Raw genomic sequence first — 19971 nt, 5'->3', positions numbered from 1 at the left:
ATAATAATTATTTTAACACTCATATACGGGTTGATTTTAATCAATTGACAACATAACAATATTATTTGTTTCATAAAATATATCTTAAGAAACTGTTTAAGATAAAATAAAAAAAACCTTGTTTTCAAGGATATTATTTATGCTTTCCTAATATAAATAAAATCGTGGTCATCTTTTCCCCTTCTAATTATATATTTATCATCCTCAACAATAAAAGAGTTAAATATATTTTTCATTATAAAAAATTGTGTTTCATCATTAAATTTTAAATTATAAAAAATTGGATTTGTTTTCCAATTGGTCACATTCATTAACAATAAGTTGTTAATTTTTTTATTAAATAAAGAACTAAAAATTGTACACTCTCTCCGAGCAGTACTTGCTTCTCTTCTGATTCCATCATCTCAAGACTCAAACTACCTTAATCAATTCTACAAAGTGGTAAGGGTGCACAAGTTTGATTTAGAGGACTATAAATAACCTTATAATAACAATAATAATGATAATATACAGATCAAAGTACTTGGTAGATGAAAATTGACAGAATTGGACTATGCAGCCAATTCTTTCCTATCCTTCTAATAAATCCAAAAGATGAAATGTTGAAAGAGTTGTTATCTTTGGGAGCAATTTGTAAAAGTCCAGAAATCTCAGTAAGTCACTGTCACTTATGTTGAGTGTCAAATTCTGTGATCCCCATCAGCTGTTGCCTGAATTTGAGAAGCATACTGAAGGTTCCAAAGGACATCCTCAATAGATGGTCGGTTCCATGACTCAGGAGATATGCATTTATTTGTTATGGAAATCACAACAAAAAGAGATTCTTTTGAGCAAGTAGCTTGCACAACGGGGTCCACAATCTCTTTCCATCCATCCTGACTATTGAAAGATGCCTGCAAAATGGAGTGTGCTAAATTACCTACCTTTAAAAAATTATATAAATTTTAGGGTTAAGTATGACACAAAGTTGAAATTCGTTCATGGCCACATTTTGATCCAAAACTTTAAAAATAAATGAATATAGTCCTTTTAACTCAATATGTGTCAAACATGTGTTTCTTGCTAGCATCTGAATTGTTTATATCATTTGACACGTTTTTACCTTGATGTTAGTTAGAAAACGCGTCTAACATATCAAAAAAATTTAATGTGATTAGATAAAAAGATTGTATCCATTCATTTTTAAAGTTTGAGCACTAAAATGTATCAAAGTTTTGGACAAAAATAAATTTCAATTTTGTGTTAAAGTTCAGAAACTAAAAACATATTTAACCCTAGATTTTACGAGGATGCTTCTGTATTGAAAGTGAATATTAGAAGAACTAATAATAGAAGATTTTATATTTTATATCATTAGAAATCTCTGTCTTAAGACTTGAACTGGTGCTACTTAAGATACTACTTGATGCTATCATTCTTGCAAATAATGGTAAAAGATCTTGGTGCATGTTTGGTTTAGTTTATCTTGAAGATATAAGCACTTATCAACTCGGTTGGTTGGAAAGTTTTGGAAAATAAGCAGTTATTTCTCAAGGTTTAATCGTTTCCAAGCATTTTGTGTAAGACTTGTAGTGAACATGTTTTTTGTGCATACCAATACATTCAACACAGCTGCTTCTCTTTTAGCTGATACTGAAGGTCCAACCAGTGCCTCCAGTAGTATGAATCCAAAGCTATAAACATCATCTTCTAACATTTTCATTTGCCTGAAAGAACATCATGACACAAACCTCAAAGAAGGATCCACCCAAAAAAAAAATATTATCTTTAATAATGAAATTCTTCTGCTAAATGTATGTTAAGTTATCCAATTTTTGTGTAGCAATAATGTTGGGAGAGAAAACATTGGATCTTGAAAGGATTATGAAAGAAAAGAAACAAAGGCATATGATATGTGGAAATTCTTACCACGAATTAGGACTTTCTCCATTTACCTACAAAATAGAAAAAAAAAAAAACATAAACAAGGTCTTGCAAGAAGAACACAAATAAAGTGAAAAACAAAAGAAAAAAAAGAGTGCAATCATACCCCACATGCATCAGCTTCTTCTGATATAATGGACAATCCATAGTCACTTAACTTTGCCATCCAATTCTCACTCAGCAAGATATTGTCACTCTTAAGTCGATTTTTGAAGAAACCAGGTATCATGCCAGTGTGTAGAAAGTGGACAGCCTTAGCAATGTTGATTAGCACTGATAATCTCTCTGACCAATTGAAAACCTTGCCAGAACTATCTCCTGAACATGCAATTTGTCACACTTAAATTTAGTTCTCAGTATAAACACCTTCACAAACTAGTTGGTGGGGACCAGGGATTTACTTTCAAATTTCTAATGCATATTATATTACAATTTGAGGGTCTGAATGCAAGTTGGAAAACAGATACTTTGAATAGATTATAAAGCTATTTTAATATTCCAAGATGCCATTATCCACTTAGCACAGCTACCACATGGTATTGACAGAAAACAAGAAAAGAAAGCCATAATATTAAACCCCATTTCCCATCAGAGATACACCACCACACTCTGCTACAATACAAGGAGGATATTTTCATATTTCTTGTAAACTTCTGCATTTACTTGTCAGAATAATGTCATTCATGTGAAAACCACTACTTTAATGTATAGTTAATGGCTCGTACTTTGATATTCAGACACTTTTTTTTTAATTAAGAAACGAAGTAATGTTCAGACATGGCAGGTGAAAATGCCATACTTCACAGAAGTTAGTTGTAGTACTGACTAATGAAAGAGTTTGATATTCACATAATATTTAAGACATGAAATGGTGGATTCAACATAATATTTGACTAATGTTCTGCTTTTAGACGCTTGTATGATAATGATACTAGTTTAAATGACTTCGGATTTTAGTAACTATTGATAAAGTGAAAGAAACAGTATACTCTTACCAGAGAGATAAGTTTGAAAAGTCCCATTTGGCACATATTCATAAATGAGAAAGACATTTGTCTCATTATTCTCTCCTACAACACCATCAATGCAGTGACCAAGAAGGGATACCAAATGAGGGTGACGGAGCTTTGCAAGCAAATCCAACCTCAGTTTGAAATTTCTAATTGAATACTTTTTTGACACAGGCAGGGACCTTATTACAATCTGTATCCCACTCTGCAATTTTCCTCTGTAAAGCTGCAAAAATTGGGGAGAATTTTTCATCAGTATCTCATCTGACAAAAAGAAAGATAGATCATTATAGATTAGTTGTTGTTCAAATATCAAAACCCAAATGCCACATTCAACAACTCAACTCTCAACAACTTAACTCTTGTTTTGAAAATAGGATATGATATGGACATTACCTTCCCATATATATTTTCACCCATAAAAGTAGAGTTATCAAAGTTATTTGTGGCTTCCTTTAGCTCTTCCAAAGAATATGACCTACATGTGGGAAGGTCCTCTCTGCCTAACTTTGCAGTTTCAGAAATATACCCTGAAAATAGTAACCCCAAAGGGAAAAATAAAATATGAAGTTAATGTACATAACCCACAAATTTTCATATATGCATAAGTGTATGTGTATCCATATTTTCATCTAAGGTTTTGAAAAACAGTTTTCATCCAATGTCAATGCAACAACAATTGCATCTACATCAGCTATATTTGTCTACACTGTCCTACAATATTCAGCATTGTGACCACAATTTAAAGCCTTGTTTTGGTCCATTTAAGAATGAAGAAAACGTACTTGCATTTGTGACAAGCTCAGAGGAGAACCCTGCCGCGTAGCTGCTATCTTGAACTGTTTTATGCAATAGGTGCTGCTCTGACACACCTCGAAGGAAGAACTTCTTACAAGTTATGACAATGATCATAGCCAAAACCACAGAGATTAAAAGAATTCCTAGAATGACACCAACAAAAATTCCAACTCTATATGATTTCTTCTTCACATGAGGTTCTGTGCAGTAGGATACTGCATGCTGCTTCTGCACGCTCCCAGATAAACAGTTTCCATCACTCTTAACAACTCTATTCTCTGATCTGGTGCTCAGTGAAGAAGGTAAGTCCCCCACTAACCTATTGTATGATATGTCAACATATCTAAGTTGGCTGCTACATCTTAAGTGACTTTGCAGTGGTCCATTCAACATGTTGGAAGCCAAATTCAAGTAACTGATGTTTGGGAAAGAGAAAAGTTCAGCAGGAGCAGTGCCAGTGAGTGCATTGAAGGAAACATCAAGCTTCTGAAGCCTGTTAAGTTGACCATAGTGCTTGGGAATTTCACCTGAGAAGGAATTTCTGCTGAGGAAAAGAGTAATCAACCCTTTTGGCATTGCTGGCAGGAAAGACTCTAATTTGTTTTCTCCTAAATCTAGCTGTTCCAAGCCACTCAAAGCACTGAAATCTTGCAGCATCCCTGATATTTGATTGCTTGACATGTCAATGTCTTTTAAAGAGGTGACACTAAGGATTGAAGGTGGAAATGGACCCTTCAACCTGTTATTCCTCAAACTGAGAACTGAGAGATTGCTTGATGAATTGAACAAGTTTGGGATGGTTCCATTGAAGAAGTTATCACCCAATCCAAGAATTTGAAGGTTCACCATTGTGCATATCTTAGGAGGGATTGATCCATAAAGATAATTGGAACTCAAATCCAGATGTTGAAGTGCATAGAGTCTGTGAATTCTATCAGGGAGTGGTCCCCACATACCCAAAGAGACAAGACTAAGCACTCTCAGGCTGGTTAACCTTGCCAGAGTAGCCACAAAAGAGTCCATGGAGAAGCTATCTGATAGTGTTTGATTTGGAATGGCAAACCCATCAAAATCTCTACCCTCCGTTGGTTTATCACCCAAGATGGAGAGCTCAGTGACAAAATTGTCCTTGCATGTGACATTCACTTTCCCAGAAGAAGAAACAGAGCAAAGATCTGTCCAACGATCTCTCCAAATTTCCAACAGTCTTGGGTACTCCAAGTGCTTTTTCAACTGAAGAAGAACTTGGGTCTGAGAGGACTGCAACTCAGCACTGCAACTACCCACAAAAAAGACACACCAAACTGAACAGAACAGCAAAACAAAGTCATGAAACCCCATGAGGAAAGTTCTAATCTTCTATTGACACTGCTTCAAGGAGCAAGGACCAACTTGCTCGTGTAAAGAATCCAATGGAAAACCTGTGTTAAACAAATTTAAAAGAAGTCCCGTTAAAATGATTGAAAACTTGAGACAAAAAACCACCCCATGAAAAGATAATGTTAACAATAAAACGAAGATGACTTGCACAGACATTATAATTGACCGATACCTCATACGAGCTTAAATATCTTTGACCATATGAATTGTTAAGCAGAGTTAGTTGTGCAAACATTAATGAACAGAATGTGGCAAGATAAGCTTTGGCTATGACTATGAATGAAGGAAAAGTAGTGTATGAGGGTAAAGAAAAAGAGCAACATTAATAACATCTGGGCAAAGCTTTCTCTTAAATAGGGGGAATCAGATGCAAATCAGTATTAAACAAGAGAAAGATCAAGCAGTGATCTTTGCTCAGAATCCGAGATACGAAAGTGGGGTACCTGAAGTTAATGCATTTACTGCTTCCACATGGTGCTCTTCCCACTGTGCTCTCTCCACCAAAGAGCAATAATGGGGGTGCCAGAGGAGAAGGGTAATACGAAACGATCTTCTGAGAGAAAAAGTAGGAGGAGGGAAAAGAAACTGTTCTGATGAGAAGAAACAAAGTACTAACTACATAATATGTTATTTCAGCTAAAGTTCAAACACAGACGACACATCCAACCAAGCTTTTTATGGTTTCTAATTCAACACTTTACAAATAAAGGATATTGGTGAAATTTGAGGATTTCTTGGGTAAGATGTTCTGGCCAATAAACATGGAACATCATAAGTTGTTATGTGTTAACAGCAGAAAACAAACAAATAAAACATGGTGTGATGGGCCATGTGATATACTATATGCACTTATGTTGTGGCTGTGGTATGTATGAATCCAACAAACTAGAGGTGCCATGCTATATTGGGGCCCACAATCATTGTAGAACTATGTCTACATCTGTAAGCTTCTTTGCCATTTTCTGATTTTTGCATTACTTGGGATTCAGGGAACTGCAAGAATCTGCACTGCACATTCAGATTTATTTGAGTTTTTAGTTGATGAAAACCTACATGGTAACGGACTTAGCATTTCATTAGTTGATATTCAATCAAATTATTATTGATGGTGAGTGTTGGCTTAGGTTTAATTAAGTTTTAAATTTATTACAAAATTTATGTACTTTTAATTGAGCTTTTATTATATTTTTCAGTTAAGTTTATATTCTTTAATATTATTGTTTTAATTGAGCTTTTATTATATTTTTCAGTTAGGTTCTTATCCTTTAATATTTTTGTTTAGGTTAAATTATCTTATTCACCGTGAAACATCTTAAATCGATTTTTTTTTATATATTTTAATTTTAATGGAATTAGGTGTTTTATGTTCTGACCGTACTACCAACCTTTAACATGTAGAGAGGTATCAGTATTAATTCGTGATTTTATTTTTTTTTCAATTGTTTTAAAACAAAAAATTGTCATTCATTAAACTAAAATCATGCCTGCTACGTTGTGTCACGCCGATTATCATTGTTTTAATTTCAAATTATTCGTTATATTTTTATTTTGTTTAATTTTAATCTCGTAAGGCTCATTTATATTTTTGACTTAATGTTTAAGGGTTACCTCAATCAGTTGGGGGTTTAGGGCTAGCTCATGGAGTGTCCAAGCCCCTAAAGCAGCCTAACCCCCTCGTTTTTCTCACTTTGCAAAAACAATACCTTACTTCAAGTTTTCTTTAAGGTCGTGGGTCCAAGTATTGTCTTGCCTTTGAGCTTTTATTTTGAATACAGTAGATCCCTTATGCTATTTTCAGGAGCAGATCATTTATATGGCAGGGAGGGGCCATAGCCCCCCAATATTTTTGAATTTTTTTTTAAAATTATATGTATATTTTTGAATTTTTTTTAAAATTATATGTATATTTTTAATTTTTTTTAAATTATATTTATATTTTGAAATTATTTTAAATTATATATATCTTTTAAATTTTTTTTATATAAAATTATATGTAGTATATTTTAGAAATTAATGAAAATTAAATTGTGTGACTTTTTATTTTTATTTTTATAAAACACAACCTTTAATCTTAACAAAGTTGGTCATCTAGTTTTTTTTAGTTTCAATTTTGGTTTAGATTTTTGAAAAAGTTGATGCAATTTGATTATTTTTATTAAATTTTTTGAAGCGAATCAAAAGATTTTTCATCAAAATTAACACTTTGATTATGTTAATTGCACCAACAAAACAAAACATTCTTATTAACTGTTTCAATTTTCAACAAATTGAGACTAAAAAAACATTAGACAACCAACTTCACATTTCTGGACAAATAAAGAAACAAAAAAAATCATTAAACCAAATATTTATTAATATATTTTTTATTTATTTCTCTTTGTCTTTCTAATTTTTCACAAATTGTATTCATCTCTCATTCTCATATTTTTTTTTTGTTTTTGAAGAAAAAAAATTAGACACAAACTCTTTTTTTTTTTCTGATTTCTCATTTGTTTTCTTTCTTTCTTTAAAAAAAAGTATAATTTTCTATCGTCTTACCTGATAATAAAATATTAGTTTAAGAGTTATTAACATGATTTTTTTATCTTACAAGCCTTTTGAAAATTCATTTTTTAGGAATATATAAGAAAAAATGTATTCTAATATTATTTTGAAAAAAAAAATTATATAGAAAAATAAAATAATAGATTTATTTATTTTTAAATGATTAAAGGGAAGCTATTCGTGAAGATGAAAACAGATACATTCCACCTTGTTCCTGCAGAGAACAAACAAGAGATTAGACACAAGCGTCACCTTACCATGTAGTCCGTTATCTCTTCAGTTAGCCTCTTCCCGGTCAATACGTGTCGGCTTGGACCCAGGAGGGGTTACCTGTAGAAGGGTCTCCGAAGCTCAAGTTAGTCAAAGCTCTCAGAGAGTCAAATCAGTGATTAATGAATGCGTACCTTTAATTACTGGGGTCCACGTGTATTTATAGAGCATTAAATGACGTTTGACCATTTCATGGGCTGGGTTTTGACTTGGGCTCTAGTTTGGGCCATGCATGGGCCTGGGCCCCAATCAGGCCCTTGAAACCTATTGAAGGCGGGACATCGATGTTAGCTAACGTTCTAGGCAAGTAGTCGGTCTCGACCGGCTACTTGCCTAGATGGCTTGTGCTGGTGGTGTCCGGGTACTAGATACTAGGTGGTTTCGATGTGTATACTGTTTACTTGGTTGAGTTTGGTTAGGTACGGTACACCAGTCCCCCAGCCTTGTCCGATATGGGTTGTCGGTCAAGGATGATATGTGTTGGTGAGCTAGCAGAACCGGCTAGGTGTGATACACCAGTCCCCCAGCCTTTAAGTGTGGTGAACAGTGTTAAGGCTTGGAATTTGCAAGTGTCAGAAGGTAGGTGAAAGGGCGTCAGGTGGTCACATCGTTAAAGTTTTGGCGCCGTCGTTTTTTTTTTTTAGGTGTCATATCCTTCATAATGATGGTGTCGATTGGTCTGGGGTTTTATTTTGGCGGGAAGAGTTTTAATCGTTTGGGATCGTGGACTATAAATATGGGTTTGAAAGCAGCTGAAGGTTTACTTGGTTCATTTGCGAGAGTTTCGAATTCAGAGATCTTGTGCGCATCATACTGTCCGACTAGTTCCCAAATTTAGCCGACATCTTCCCGTAAAAACGAAAACAGGTATGTCTAGTAGCGATAGCACATCGTTATCTGCGTCTAGTAGTAGTGAAAGTACTGAGTCGGATAGGAGTAGGGATGACCGGCTTGGCGGAGAGGGTATGAGTTCTGGAGTTGGTACAAGCGGAATGTCGATGGAGGTGGTGAGGGAAGTTCGAGAAGATCCTCCTGAGGAGCTGGAGGAGAGTAACTGGCCGGCCAAGGGCGGCTATGGATGGGTCGCTGCTGATGTTCGTGACCAGTCATCATTGTTTAGGTGGTCTCGCCTGTTAAACTCTTGGCTAAACTGTACACCCGTTATGTCTAGGGGGGTCAGCGGAGATATCGTTTCGCTGGAGAGGGTGAGCGCCATCGACCGGGTATGCCACGGGCAGGAAGGGGCTACTGAGAAGTTCTTTTATATGTATATGTGCCATTTTTCTCAGCTTCACATACGACTACCCTTTGACGACTTCACTATGGGCGTGCTGCGGGCGTTGAATGTGGCGCCTACTCAGCTACACCCTAATAGTTGGGCTTACTTACAGGCCTTCCGCATTCTGTGCGAGTCTTTGTACTTGGAGCCTTCCCCCTATGCATTCTTGTATTTTTATTATACCAGACCCCGAAGGCCGACTACTTGGCTTTCTTTAATCAATCGTCCTAGCATCAGCAGGTTGGATGCATTCTCCCAATCTTTCAAGCACTTCAAAGACGGGTACTTTAAGGTCGTAGTGAAGGAGGGAGGTGAGCCGTACTTTCTGAATGTGGATGGGAGTGCCAAGTTTCCTTTTAGTTGGACCAACAATCCTTGTCGTTATAAAGATATGGGAGTGGAGGAGTTGTCGGCTGGTGACAAGGAGGTGGTGGGGATATTGTTGAGATTTGTGGATAAGTTGCCCACTAAGGGCCTAGTTAGGGTTTATAATTCGGTGCATCCGATAATAGATATTGAAGGTATTTGTTTATTACTTAAATTGTGTTAATGATGCTAAGTTGTTTTGATCCGAGTTGTGATATGTTATTGCAGGGCATATGGCGCAATCTAGTAAGAAGAATTTGGCGCTCTTTCAATCACTGAGGAAGGAGATGGCCGCCAAGGCCAAGGAGGCTGGGAAAGCTGATGTTCTAAATTTGCAGGAATCGGTTGTGGAAGTACATGTGCACGGCGGAACGAAGAGGAGAGCTGAGCTCCCGCCTCGACCTGGGAAGGGTAAAGACGTGAAGAAGATAAGGGCGGCTATCCTTGGGTTGGCTAGTGGGGCGGGATCGGCTAGCGGGGAGAGGTTGCCGGAGGCCGGGCTAATTGAGTTGCCGGAGATATCCGTGAGGAAGGACATCTCGATCAACCTTCCAGACACTGTTGTGAACTCTATTGATAACATGGAGGTTGATCATATCGTGAGAACAATGGTGGAGTTTGGAAGCAAGGCTTTAGTCTTGGGTCGACGTGTAGGGTCCCTTTACAGAAGGGAAGTGAAGGAGGTGGGGGAGTTGCAGGGTAAGGTGGACAAGATTGCGGAGGAGAAGGCGGCGCTAGAGAAGGAGAAGGAAGGGTGGGAAGCTGAGAGGAAGAGGCTGGCGTCATGGAGAGCGCGTTGTTTAGATTCTGAGGAGAAACTGAACAAGCGTATAGGGGAGCTGGAAGAAGATTATGAAGATTTGAAGGACAAGTACGACGGGGCTGTTGGGGAGTTGGATGATTTGAAGAACAGCGTTATCCAAGAGCATATAAATGGTTTCGAGAAGGGGTTGCGGCAGGCGGCCTTCTTCTATAAGGATGTGGATGCCCTGGATTCAAGATTCAATGTGGATAAAGATGTGGTTGGCGGAAAGTTGGTAAGGGAGGATGAAGAGGGTGGGGAAGAGGTTGGGAACGAGGCGGCCGAGGAAGAGAAGGATGCGGACGCGACCGTGGAGGGTGATGACAACAAAGCAGCATAGGACCTTTAATGTTTATAATTTGAAAGCTGGAATTATGTCTGTAATAATTCGTATACTGTTTGTTTTTTAAAATGATGAATGTTGTGTATGCTGTTTTATTGGATGCCGATAACTTGTGTGATAGTGGTGCATTATTGGTATGGTATAATTATGAGCGAGTGTTTTGATGTATGTGATGTTTTGTAAATTCGATTTTTATTGAGGGTGTTCGACCCAGGCCGCTTACTTGTGGTAAGGGTGGGGAACTTAAACGAATTAACCACGAGTAAAGGGTGTTTGACCCAGGCCGCTTACTTGTGGTAAGGGTGGGGAATTTAAACGAATTAACCACGAGTAAAGGGTGTTCGACCCAGGCCGCTTACTTGTGGTAAGGGTGGGGAACTTAAACGAACTAACCACGAGTAAAGGGTGTTCGACCCAGGCTGCTTACTTGTGGTAAGGGTGGGGAATTTAAACGAATTAACCACGAGTAAAGGGTGTTCGACCCAGGCCGCTTACTTGTGGTAAGGGTGGGATCTTAAACGAATTAACCACGAGTAAAGGGTGTTCGACCCAGGCCGCTTACTTGTGGTAAGGGTGGGGAACTTAAACGAACTAACCACGAGTAAAGGGTGTTCGACCCAGGCCGCTTACTTGTGGTAAGGGTGGGGATCTTAAACGAATTAACCACGAGTAAAGGGTGTTCGACCCAGGCCGCTTACTTGTGGTAAGGGTGGAGAACTTAAACGAACTAACCACGAGTAAAGGGTGTTCGACCCAGGCCGCTTACTTGTGGTAAGGGTGGGGAACTTAAACGAATTAACCACGAGTAAAGGGTGTTCGACCCAGGCCGCTTACTTGTGGTAAGGGTGGGGAACTTAAACGAATTAACCACGAGTAAAGGGTGTTCGACCCAGGCCGCTTACTTGTGGTAAGGGTGGGGAACTTAAACGAATTAACCACGAGTAAAGGGTGTTCGACCCAGGCCGCTTACTTGTGGTAAGGGCGGGGAACTTAAACGAATTAACCACGAGTAAAGTAGTATAGAGTCATAAAGTAGGGAACCACTCATTTTATTTATTCAAATAGGGGTGCCTCGTTAAAACCTCCTTGGCCAAAACCCTCCTTAGGGACAAAAGACCAAGTGAGGAAAAAGAGTACACCCGTGGTTACAAGTATTGATCCGCTTATGATGCATGTTCAACTGAAGTAGAACTTGAGGTGGGATACATTCCATGTGTTGGGGATTTCTTCCCCAGATAGTTGTTCTAGGCGATAAGCCCCACCTCCTGCGTCTTCTCGTATGCGGTATGGGCCATCCCAATTGGCGGAGAACTTGTCATCCTTCTTTCTAGCACTGCTGGCCATTCTCCATAGTAGGTCTCCTATGACAAACGATCATGGGTGCAGGTTTGCGTTATATTTCCTGGCAGCTCGTTGTTTGGCGACGAGATTGCGTATTTGGGCTTTTTCTCTGAGTTCGGGAAGGAGGTTGAGATGTAAGGCCATGTTTTGGTGGTTGTGAGTTGGTTCGTACAGTTGTCGGCGCAGGGATGGTTCGCCAATTTCTACTGGTATCATGGCGTCTGCGCCGTAGACCAGGCTAAAAGGGGATTCATTTGTTGACGATTGAGGGGTGCATCTGTAGGCCCATAGCACTTCAATTAATTCTTCTGGCCATCGGCCTTTAGCGGTATCCAATCTTTTACGCAGCTCCACGAGGATAACTTTGTTTGCCGCTTCCGCTTGCCCATTGGTCTGTGGGTGTTCTACAGAACTTGTGATGTGTTTGATGCCTAAGCCGGTGTAGAATTTTGCTAACTCCTTGTCAATAAATTGTCGGCCGTTATCTGTTATGATGGTATGCGGTACACCATATCTGCATATGACGTCCTTCCACACAAACTGCTGGACTTGCTGGGCTGTGATAGTGGTCAATGGCTTGGCTTCAATCCATTTGGTGAAGTAGTCAACGGCTACGATTAGGAACTTAACTTGTCCTTTGCCGGGTGTGAAGGGGCCTAGGATGTCCATTCCCCATTTAGCGAATGGCCAGGGGGACAATATGTGGTGTAGATGTTCTTGTTTTTGATGTATAAGGTTGCCGTGCTTCTGGCATGGTTTGCATTTCTTGACATAGTCTTGGCAGTCCGCCTCTATTGTGGGCCAGAAGTACCCGGCTCTGAGAATTCTTGTGGCCATGGTGCGTGCGCCTGAATGATAACCACAAATTCCTTCGTGTAGTTCCTTAATGACGTACTGGGCTTGTTCTGGCGTGACACATTTAAGTAGGGGCTGGCCGTATCCGCGTTTGTAGAGGTCGTCACCTACCATAGTGTACCAGGTGGCCTTGGCCAGTCAAGTTTTGTCCGCGTCGACAGGGGGGTTGCCGGTTTTGAGGTACTGAATGTAAGGGGTGGTCCAGTTTGGGTTTTGGGTGGGGGTGATGCTGTTTGATGGGGTGTGGGTTAATGTTTGGCAAGCGTGTGTGACGGAAGGTATGGATAGTGTTTGTTGTAGCAAGGACCAGTTACGGTTTTTGAGTTTGGTACTGGCTAATTTGGAAAGGATGTCGGCTCTGACATTATCGGTTCTGGGTATGTGTTCGACGCGGACTTGTTCAAAGGCGGATTGGATGATTGCACGGACTAGATGGTAATATTGTTGGAGGATGGGGTCTTTGATTTGGAACTCGTCGTTCAGATGACCTACGGTGAGTTTGGAGTCGGTTTTGCATGTTAACTTTTTGACGCCGACTTCACGGGCTAGAGAGAGCCCGGCGAGGATAGCTTCATATTCGGCTTGATTATTCGACGTTTTGAAAGCAAAGTGAAGGGATTTCTCAATGAGGATGTCGTTGGGGCCTTCCAACACGATGTCGGCACCGGCACCCCTTGGGTTCGAGGAGCCATCTACATGAAGCGTCCATTGGTCCTCAACAGGTGTTTGTTGTAGGTCATTGACGAAGTCTAAGAGACATTGGGCTTTGATGGGGCCGTGTGGTTCATAGCGGATGTTGAATTCGGAGAGCTCCACGGCCCATGATGACATGCGTCCGGCTAAATCTGGTTTTTGTAGTATTTTTTGGATTGGGTAATCGGTCTTGACGGTTATGCTGTGGTTTTGAAAATACGGGCGTAAGCGGCGTGCGGCGTGGACCAAGGATAGGGCTAGTTTTTCTACCATTTGGTATCTGGTTTCAGGATCTTGTAGTGTCCTGCTTACGAAATAAACAGGATGTTGCGTGCCTTCTGCTTCTTGGACAAGGGCAGCACTGACGGTGTGATCGGTGGCCGTGATGTATACTAGCAGGGGTTGGCTGATGTCGGGTTTGCGAAGGATGGGGGGTGAGGCTAGGGATGTTTTGAGTTTGAGGAAGATTTGTTCACAATCGTCAGTCCACGTGAACCGGGCGGATTTCTTTAGGAGCTGAATTATGGGTTGAGTTTGTTCTGCTAGTTTTGGTAGGAAGCGAGATATAGCCGTGAGGCGGCCAATTAGTCGTTGGACTTCCTTGATGGTGGTGGGGCTGCGCATCTCGATGATGGCCTTGCATTTTTCAGGGTTAACTTCTATGCCGCGCTGGGTTAACATGAAACCGAGGAATTTACCCCGGTCGACGCTGAATACGCATTTATCGGGGTTTAGGCGGAGGTTGTACTGGCGTAGGACGGAGAAAACTGCCTCTAAATCTTTAGCGTGCTGATGATGACTTGGGGACTTGACGACCATGTCATCGACGTAGACTTCGACACAGTGTCCTGTGAGGTGGCTGAAGACTTTGTCCATTAGCCGCTGGTAGGTTGCCCTAGCGTTTTTGAGGCCAAAGGGCATGACTCTATAGAAGTAGTTGGCATCATCTGTGATGAAGGCGGTCTTGTGCATATCTGCTGTGGCCATGGGTATTTGGTTATAACTTGAGTATGCGTCTAAAAAGCTAAGTACTTTATTTCCTGCCGCGCCGTCTACGAGGCGGTCGATGTTGGGTAGGGGGTAGGCGTCGCGAGGGCACGCCTTGTTCAGGTCTGTGTAGTCCACGCACATCCGCCATTTGCCATTGGCTTTCTTCACCAAGACAACGTTAGAAAGCTAGGTGGTGTACTGTGCTTCATCTATAAACCCTGCGCTCAGCAACTTCTCGGCTTCTACCTTGGCTGCCTGTCTGCGTTCTTCCCCAAGTTTGCGTTTTTTCTGGGATACGTAGCGGGCTTCTTTGTATATCGAGAGCTTGTGGGATGCGACCTTGGGGTCTACCCCAGGGAGGTCGGCGGCTGACCAGGCGAAGAGATTCGTGTTATTGGTGAGGATGGGTGTAATTGTGGCACGCTCATCAAAATTCAAACCAGTGCCCAAGTTGATGGAATGGTCGTTGGGGAGTTCCAGGGGGGTTGTGTCCTCGACTGGTTCGAGGCGGGCATCTCGGCCTATTCTGGGGTCAAGGTCCTCGCCGGATAGGGCTATGCGGGAATTAAGTGGTCGCTCGATGTGGTTTGTCTGTTGGATTGGGAGTTGCGGTCTTAAGCTTGCCATGTAGCATTCGCGTGCCAAACGTTGGTCACAGTGGATGGTTAGGATGTCACCGGATGGTGCTGGGAACTTCATGGCCAAATGTGGGGTGGAGACGACTGCACCAAGGGTATTGAGGGAAGGACGGCCCAGGAGTATGTTGTAGGATGTGGGTGCGTCGACTATAAGGAAGCGGATTGGGATTGTTTTTGTTTGGGTTCCTTCCCGAAAGACGGTATGGAGGTCTATGTAGCCCCGGGTGGATACTTGTTCGCCAGAAAAGCCGTATATGGGCTCATCATATGGTATCATAGCGGTGTCGAGGAGTTGTAACTTTTGGTAGGTGGTCCAATAGAGGATGTCAACGGAGCTGCCTTGATCTACCAAGACTTTCTTAACGGCATAATTTTCGATTTCAACTGTGATGACCATGGGGTCGTCTTGTTGGTGGTCGAGGCCATGGAAGTCGTCATCTGTGAATACGATGGGGGGCATACGTCGTCTGTGATGGGATTGGGTGATGTGGTTGATGGATTGTATGTGGCGGAGGTGTTTCTTTCTGGCGGAAGAGGTGGAGCCTCCGCTTGCGAAGCCACCAGAGATGGTGTTAATGGTGCCTCGTAACGGGGGGTCGGCAGGGGTAATGTTGGTGTGAGCGGGTTGTGGTTGTTGGTCGTCGGGTTGGGTGGGGTGGCTATTGTGGTGGGTACCGCCTGGATGTCGTCTGTGGTCGTGTCGTGAAGGGTGGCAGGTTCGGGAGGAGGAGGCGTGGTCATCCCTGCGGATGAAGCGGCGAAAATGGCTGACGCTTACCAGTTCTTCGATCTTATCCTGGAGCGCTTTGCACTCTTCTGTAGTATGACCGTGGTTGCGGTGGTACCGACAATACTTGGTCATGTCGGCGTTAGGAGGGGTGGTTGTCTTTCGTGGTGGGGGGAGGAGGTCAGCCTGGAGGGCCTCGTCTAGGATGCGGGAGCGGGCTACTGTGAGTGGGGCGTATCTGGTGAAACGAGGTTGGCAGGGTTCACGTGGGCGGGTGTCAGGGCGCGGGTGAGGCTGTGGGGTGGGATTGGGGGTGGGATTGGGGGTGGGATTGGAGGTGTTGGCGGCATAGTCGTTACAGAATTTGGTGTGAAGAGTTTGCATTTCTTCCATGCGAATGTATTCAGCTGCGCGCAGCTTGAGTTCGTGCATGGAGGTGGGTGGGTGAAGGTAGACATTGTTGGCGAAGGGTCCGGGTTGTAGGGTGAGGGTCATACATTGAAGTATCATTTCCTGATTAAGGTGTGGTGTACGAAGGGCTGCTTTACTGAAGTGATCGATGAATTTTCTGAGTGGTTCATTAGGCTCCTGTCTGATGCCCAGTAGGGATATGGTGGTGGTTTGGTGTGGGCGGCTGCCGGCGAAATGTGTGGAAAACATGTGGGAAAGGGTGTCGAAATTATCAATTGAGTAGGGTGGGAGGGTGGTAAACCATTCTAGGGCGGGGCCTTTGAGGGTTGTGGGGAAAGCTTTGCAAAAGACTGCGTCTTGGGATGTATATAGGGCAACGTGTGTGATGTAAACTTTCAGGTGTTCGTCGGGGTCGGTTTCGCTAGTGTAGCGATCGAGGTTGAATGGTTCCCACTGGGCCGGGAGAGGGGTGTTAGCGATAAAATCTGTGAATGGGTGGCGGCGTCTGGGTGGTGAGGGGGGGGAATGTGGGGTGGGGGTGGGTGGTTGATCATAGTAGGAAAGGTGGAGGTGATGTTATGAGGAGGGATGTGGGTTGTGGGAAGATACTGCGGATTGTAGGGTGGGACGTATGCTGTGTGGAGAGCAGTGGGTATGTTGTGGGGAGCGTGGGTGGTTGAGGGTGCTGTGAGCCCCGGGTGACCGGATGGGAAGTGTTGGGGGTGTGTGGAGGTAAGGGGGGTTTGTTGGGTGGTGGTGAAGGTGTGGGGGGTGGGATTATATTCACTTTCTTCCTCTGTAGGCTAGAAGGCCGGAGACTTCACAGCTTCAGAGGTCTCTTTGGCTTTTCCCTCCAGGTTAGCATCTGCCTCGATCCTCCTTCTGAGGCGGGAGTTCTCTTGTTTTAGCGCTTCCATTTCTTCAGCGCTGCGCTTCTTCAGGTCTGCGAGCTCCTGTTGCATCTTCACCTGGCCGTCTAAGAAGGCAGCCAAGTCAGGGGTGATGCCGGAAGGTCCAGAGGGACCAGCGTCCATTTGCTTGTTAGCTCCAGCTTTGCTACGGGTAGAAACCATCTTCAAAGAAAAACGGGTACTAAAGGTGTTCGTCTCGTGCCCCACGGTGGGCGCCAATTGTTCCTGCAGAGAACAAACAAGAGATTAGACACAAGCGTCACCTTACCATGTAGTCCGTTATCTCTTCAGTTAGCCTCTTCCCGGTCAATACGTGTCGGCTTGGACCCAGGAGGGGTTACCTGCAGAAGGGTCTCCGAAGCTCAAGTTAGTCAAAGCTCTCAGAGAGTCAAATCAGTGATTAATGAATGCGTACCTTTAATTACTGGGGTCCACGTGTATTTATAGAGCATTAAATGACGTTTGACCATTTCATGGGCTGGGTTTTGACTTGGGCTCTAGTTTGGGCCATGCATGGGCCTGGGCCCCAATCAGGCCCTTGAAACCTATTGAAGGCGGGACATCGATGTTAGCTAACGTTCTAGGCAAGTAGTCGGTCTCGACCGGCTACTTACCTAGATGGCTTGTGCTGGTGGTATCCGGGTACTAGATACTAGGTGGTTTCGATGTGTATACTGTTTACTTGGTTGAGTTTGGTTAGGTACGGTACACACCTCTTTATATATTTTGAAACATTATACTAATAATCTAATCTAATAATCCAATTGTTTAGTTTAAAGAATTATTTTTTGAAACATTATACTAATAATCTAATTTAATGATAAAAAAATTATATTATTTTGGCCCCTCCAAAATTTTTGGTCAAGATCTGCCACTGGCTATTTTGTTATTGATATCGTGGTGTGGCTTAGTTTCCTCTAAGTATTTTTGGATAACGAGTGACATTAACACTCTGAAACTTACTTTTTACTTTGCTCATTATATTATATTGTGTGATGTTTCATTTAATTACATTATTATTTAAATGAGACGTTACAAATCTCATTTAAATTAAATAATTTTATCTTTAAATTGAATTCAAATTTAATTTTTATATAAGTATTATACAAATATTTTTATTAAAATTAATATTTTTATTAAATAATTTAACAAGATTAAATTTATTTATATTTTACATTAAATTTTATTTAAAATTGTTTTTAAATTTTAAATTTATTTGTTTTAAATTATTTAAAATTATTTGAAAATTTTACATATAAATTTACGAAATTATTACTTTTTAATCAACTCAAAACTATTTTTATTAAAATTATTGAATTTTACATAAATTTTTTTAAATTAACCTCTTTTAATAAAAAAACGTATTATTCGCCATGGTCAAATTGATATAGTATAATGATTTTAACTATGGACATTAATTATATAAATAAATATTTTTATAAAATTTGAAATGAACTTCATAACGAAATGTCTTTTTTTTCTCTAATATGTATCCTTTTTATGTATGAACATAGGTCAGTCCGGAAGTCAATTCCAACAATAAAGTCAAATAAAAATAAATAAAATAATAAATATACAGTAATTGAGAAAGTATTTATTTATATTATTTAATAAATTGTTAAATTTTATGGGTATTCGACTGTGTATCTATATTGATCTTAATCTTTTAATTAATTGTTTAATTATTTTATTAGTAGTTTAAGTATATAAATTGCATTATATATTATATATGATTATTGAGGATAATTTTTAATAGTTCAAAAATTTCTTAGATTATAGTGTGAGATCCCCTTTTTATTTCTGCTCTAAAGTTAGTGGGCTGCCTTATAAGTGGGCCTAAGGCCGGCCCAACAAATAAAGTCACTAGGTCTGCCCTAAACATTTCACTTCTTCACATTCTCAGAAAACTATTGTCCTTGTCTTAGAGCAGCAGCCGCCTTTTACTTCCGCTAGGGTTCCGACGTTCTTCCGATCCACGTTTCATCTTGGCCATAGTTCTGCTCACGTAAGTACTATTTCACCTTATCGCCTCTGTCTAGTGTAGTTTTGTAGTCATAGTGGGAAACTCCATAATGACTCGTTTAACTTGTTGTTCCAGTTCACGAGTCGGGTTCCAGAGTTGCTGTGCTCCTTGTTTCAGTGTAGAAGTCCCGTGCAAACCCATTTCCAGGTAAGGGAAGCTAGAACCCTCCGGTTTGTTTGGTACGAGTTTGCTATTTTATGTGGCTGGTGATCTCCTTGTGTTTGCCTGTTGATATGGATGTATGATGCGGTGGGATTGTTGCTTGTGGTATGTATTCGCGTCTGTTGCAAGTGAAAACAGTGGCGGGCACTGATAGACTCGCCCAAGCGAGCTAGTCTCGCCTAGGCGAGATTAACAGAGGCTCGCCTAAGCCTTTTCTCCACGAATGGTCGCCCAGGCGACCTACTGTGGTTTTTGAGTGAGCGAGCATCTCGCCCAGGCGAAAGGGGTCTCGCGTAAGCGAGATCCCGCATGTGCTCCTGCTTCCCTTTTTGAGCCCTCGCCTAGGCGAAGGGGGCTCGCTTGAGCGAGCACGTCTCGCCTGAGCGAGCACGTCTCGCCTGAGCGAGACCCTTCAGCCTGAGCGAGGGGTTGGGCCAGATAGTGTGGTGGTTGGTTGTGTGTTTGCTCTCTTATGATTGGAATTGCTTGGGTATGACTGCTATGA

At 41.4% G+C, this 19971-nt stretch overlaps 1 protein-coding gene across 2 annotated transcripts; it reads right to left on the bottom strand.

The window, feature by feature from the left end:
- Positions 1-448: 448 nt before the first annotated feature.
- Positions 449-5910, bottom strand: LOC114196055 (probable inactive leucine-rich repeat receptor-like protein kinase At3g03770). 2 transcript variants are annotated; one of them, XM_028086551.1, is made up of 8 exons: positions 5555-5910; positions 3719-5152; positions 3330-3463; positions 2919-3159; positions 2030-2241; positions 1909-1934; positions 1595-1706; positions 449-893 (listed from the first exon to the last, which is right to left on the bottom strand). In XM_028086551.1, the coding sequence occupies exons 2-8, from the start codon at positions 5070-5072 to the stop codon at positions 681-683; spliced, it is 2292 nt and encodes a 763-aa protein (XP_027942352.1). In that variant the 5' UTR covers positions 5073-5152; positions 5555-5910; the 3' UTR covers positions 449-680. The 2 variants fall into 2 exon arrangements, with proteins under 2 accessions (XP_027942352.1, XP_027942353.1); XM_028086552.1 differs by lacking the exon at positions 5555-5910 and adding an exon at positions 5284-5434.
- Positions 5911-19971: the final 14061 nt, after the last annotated feature.

Source organism: Vigna unguiculata, chromosome 9 (genome assembly GCF_004118075.2).
Source record: "Vigna unguiculata cultivar IT97K-499-35 chromosome 9, ASM411807v1, whole genome shotgun sequence".
Classification (NCBI taxonomy): domain Eukaryota; kingdom Viridiplantae; phylum Streptophyta; class Magnoliopsida; order Fabales; family Fabaceae; genus Vigna; species Vigna unguiculata.
The sequence above is the reverse complement of the archived record's forward strand: the minus strand, read 5'-3'. Positions and strand labels throughout refer to the sequence as shown.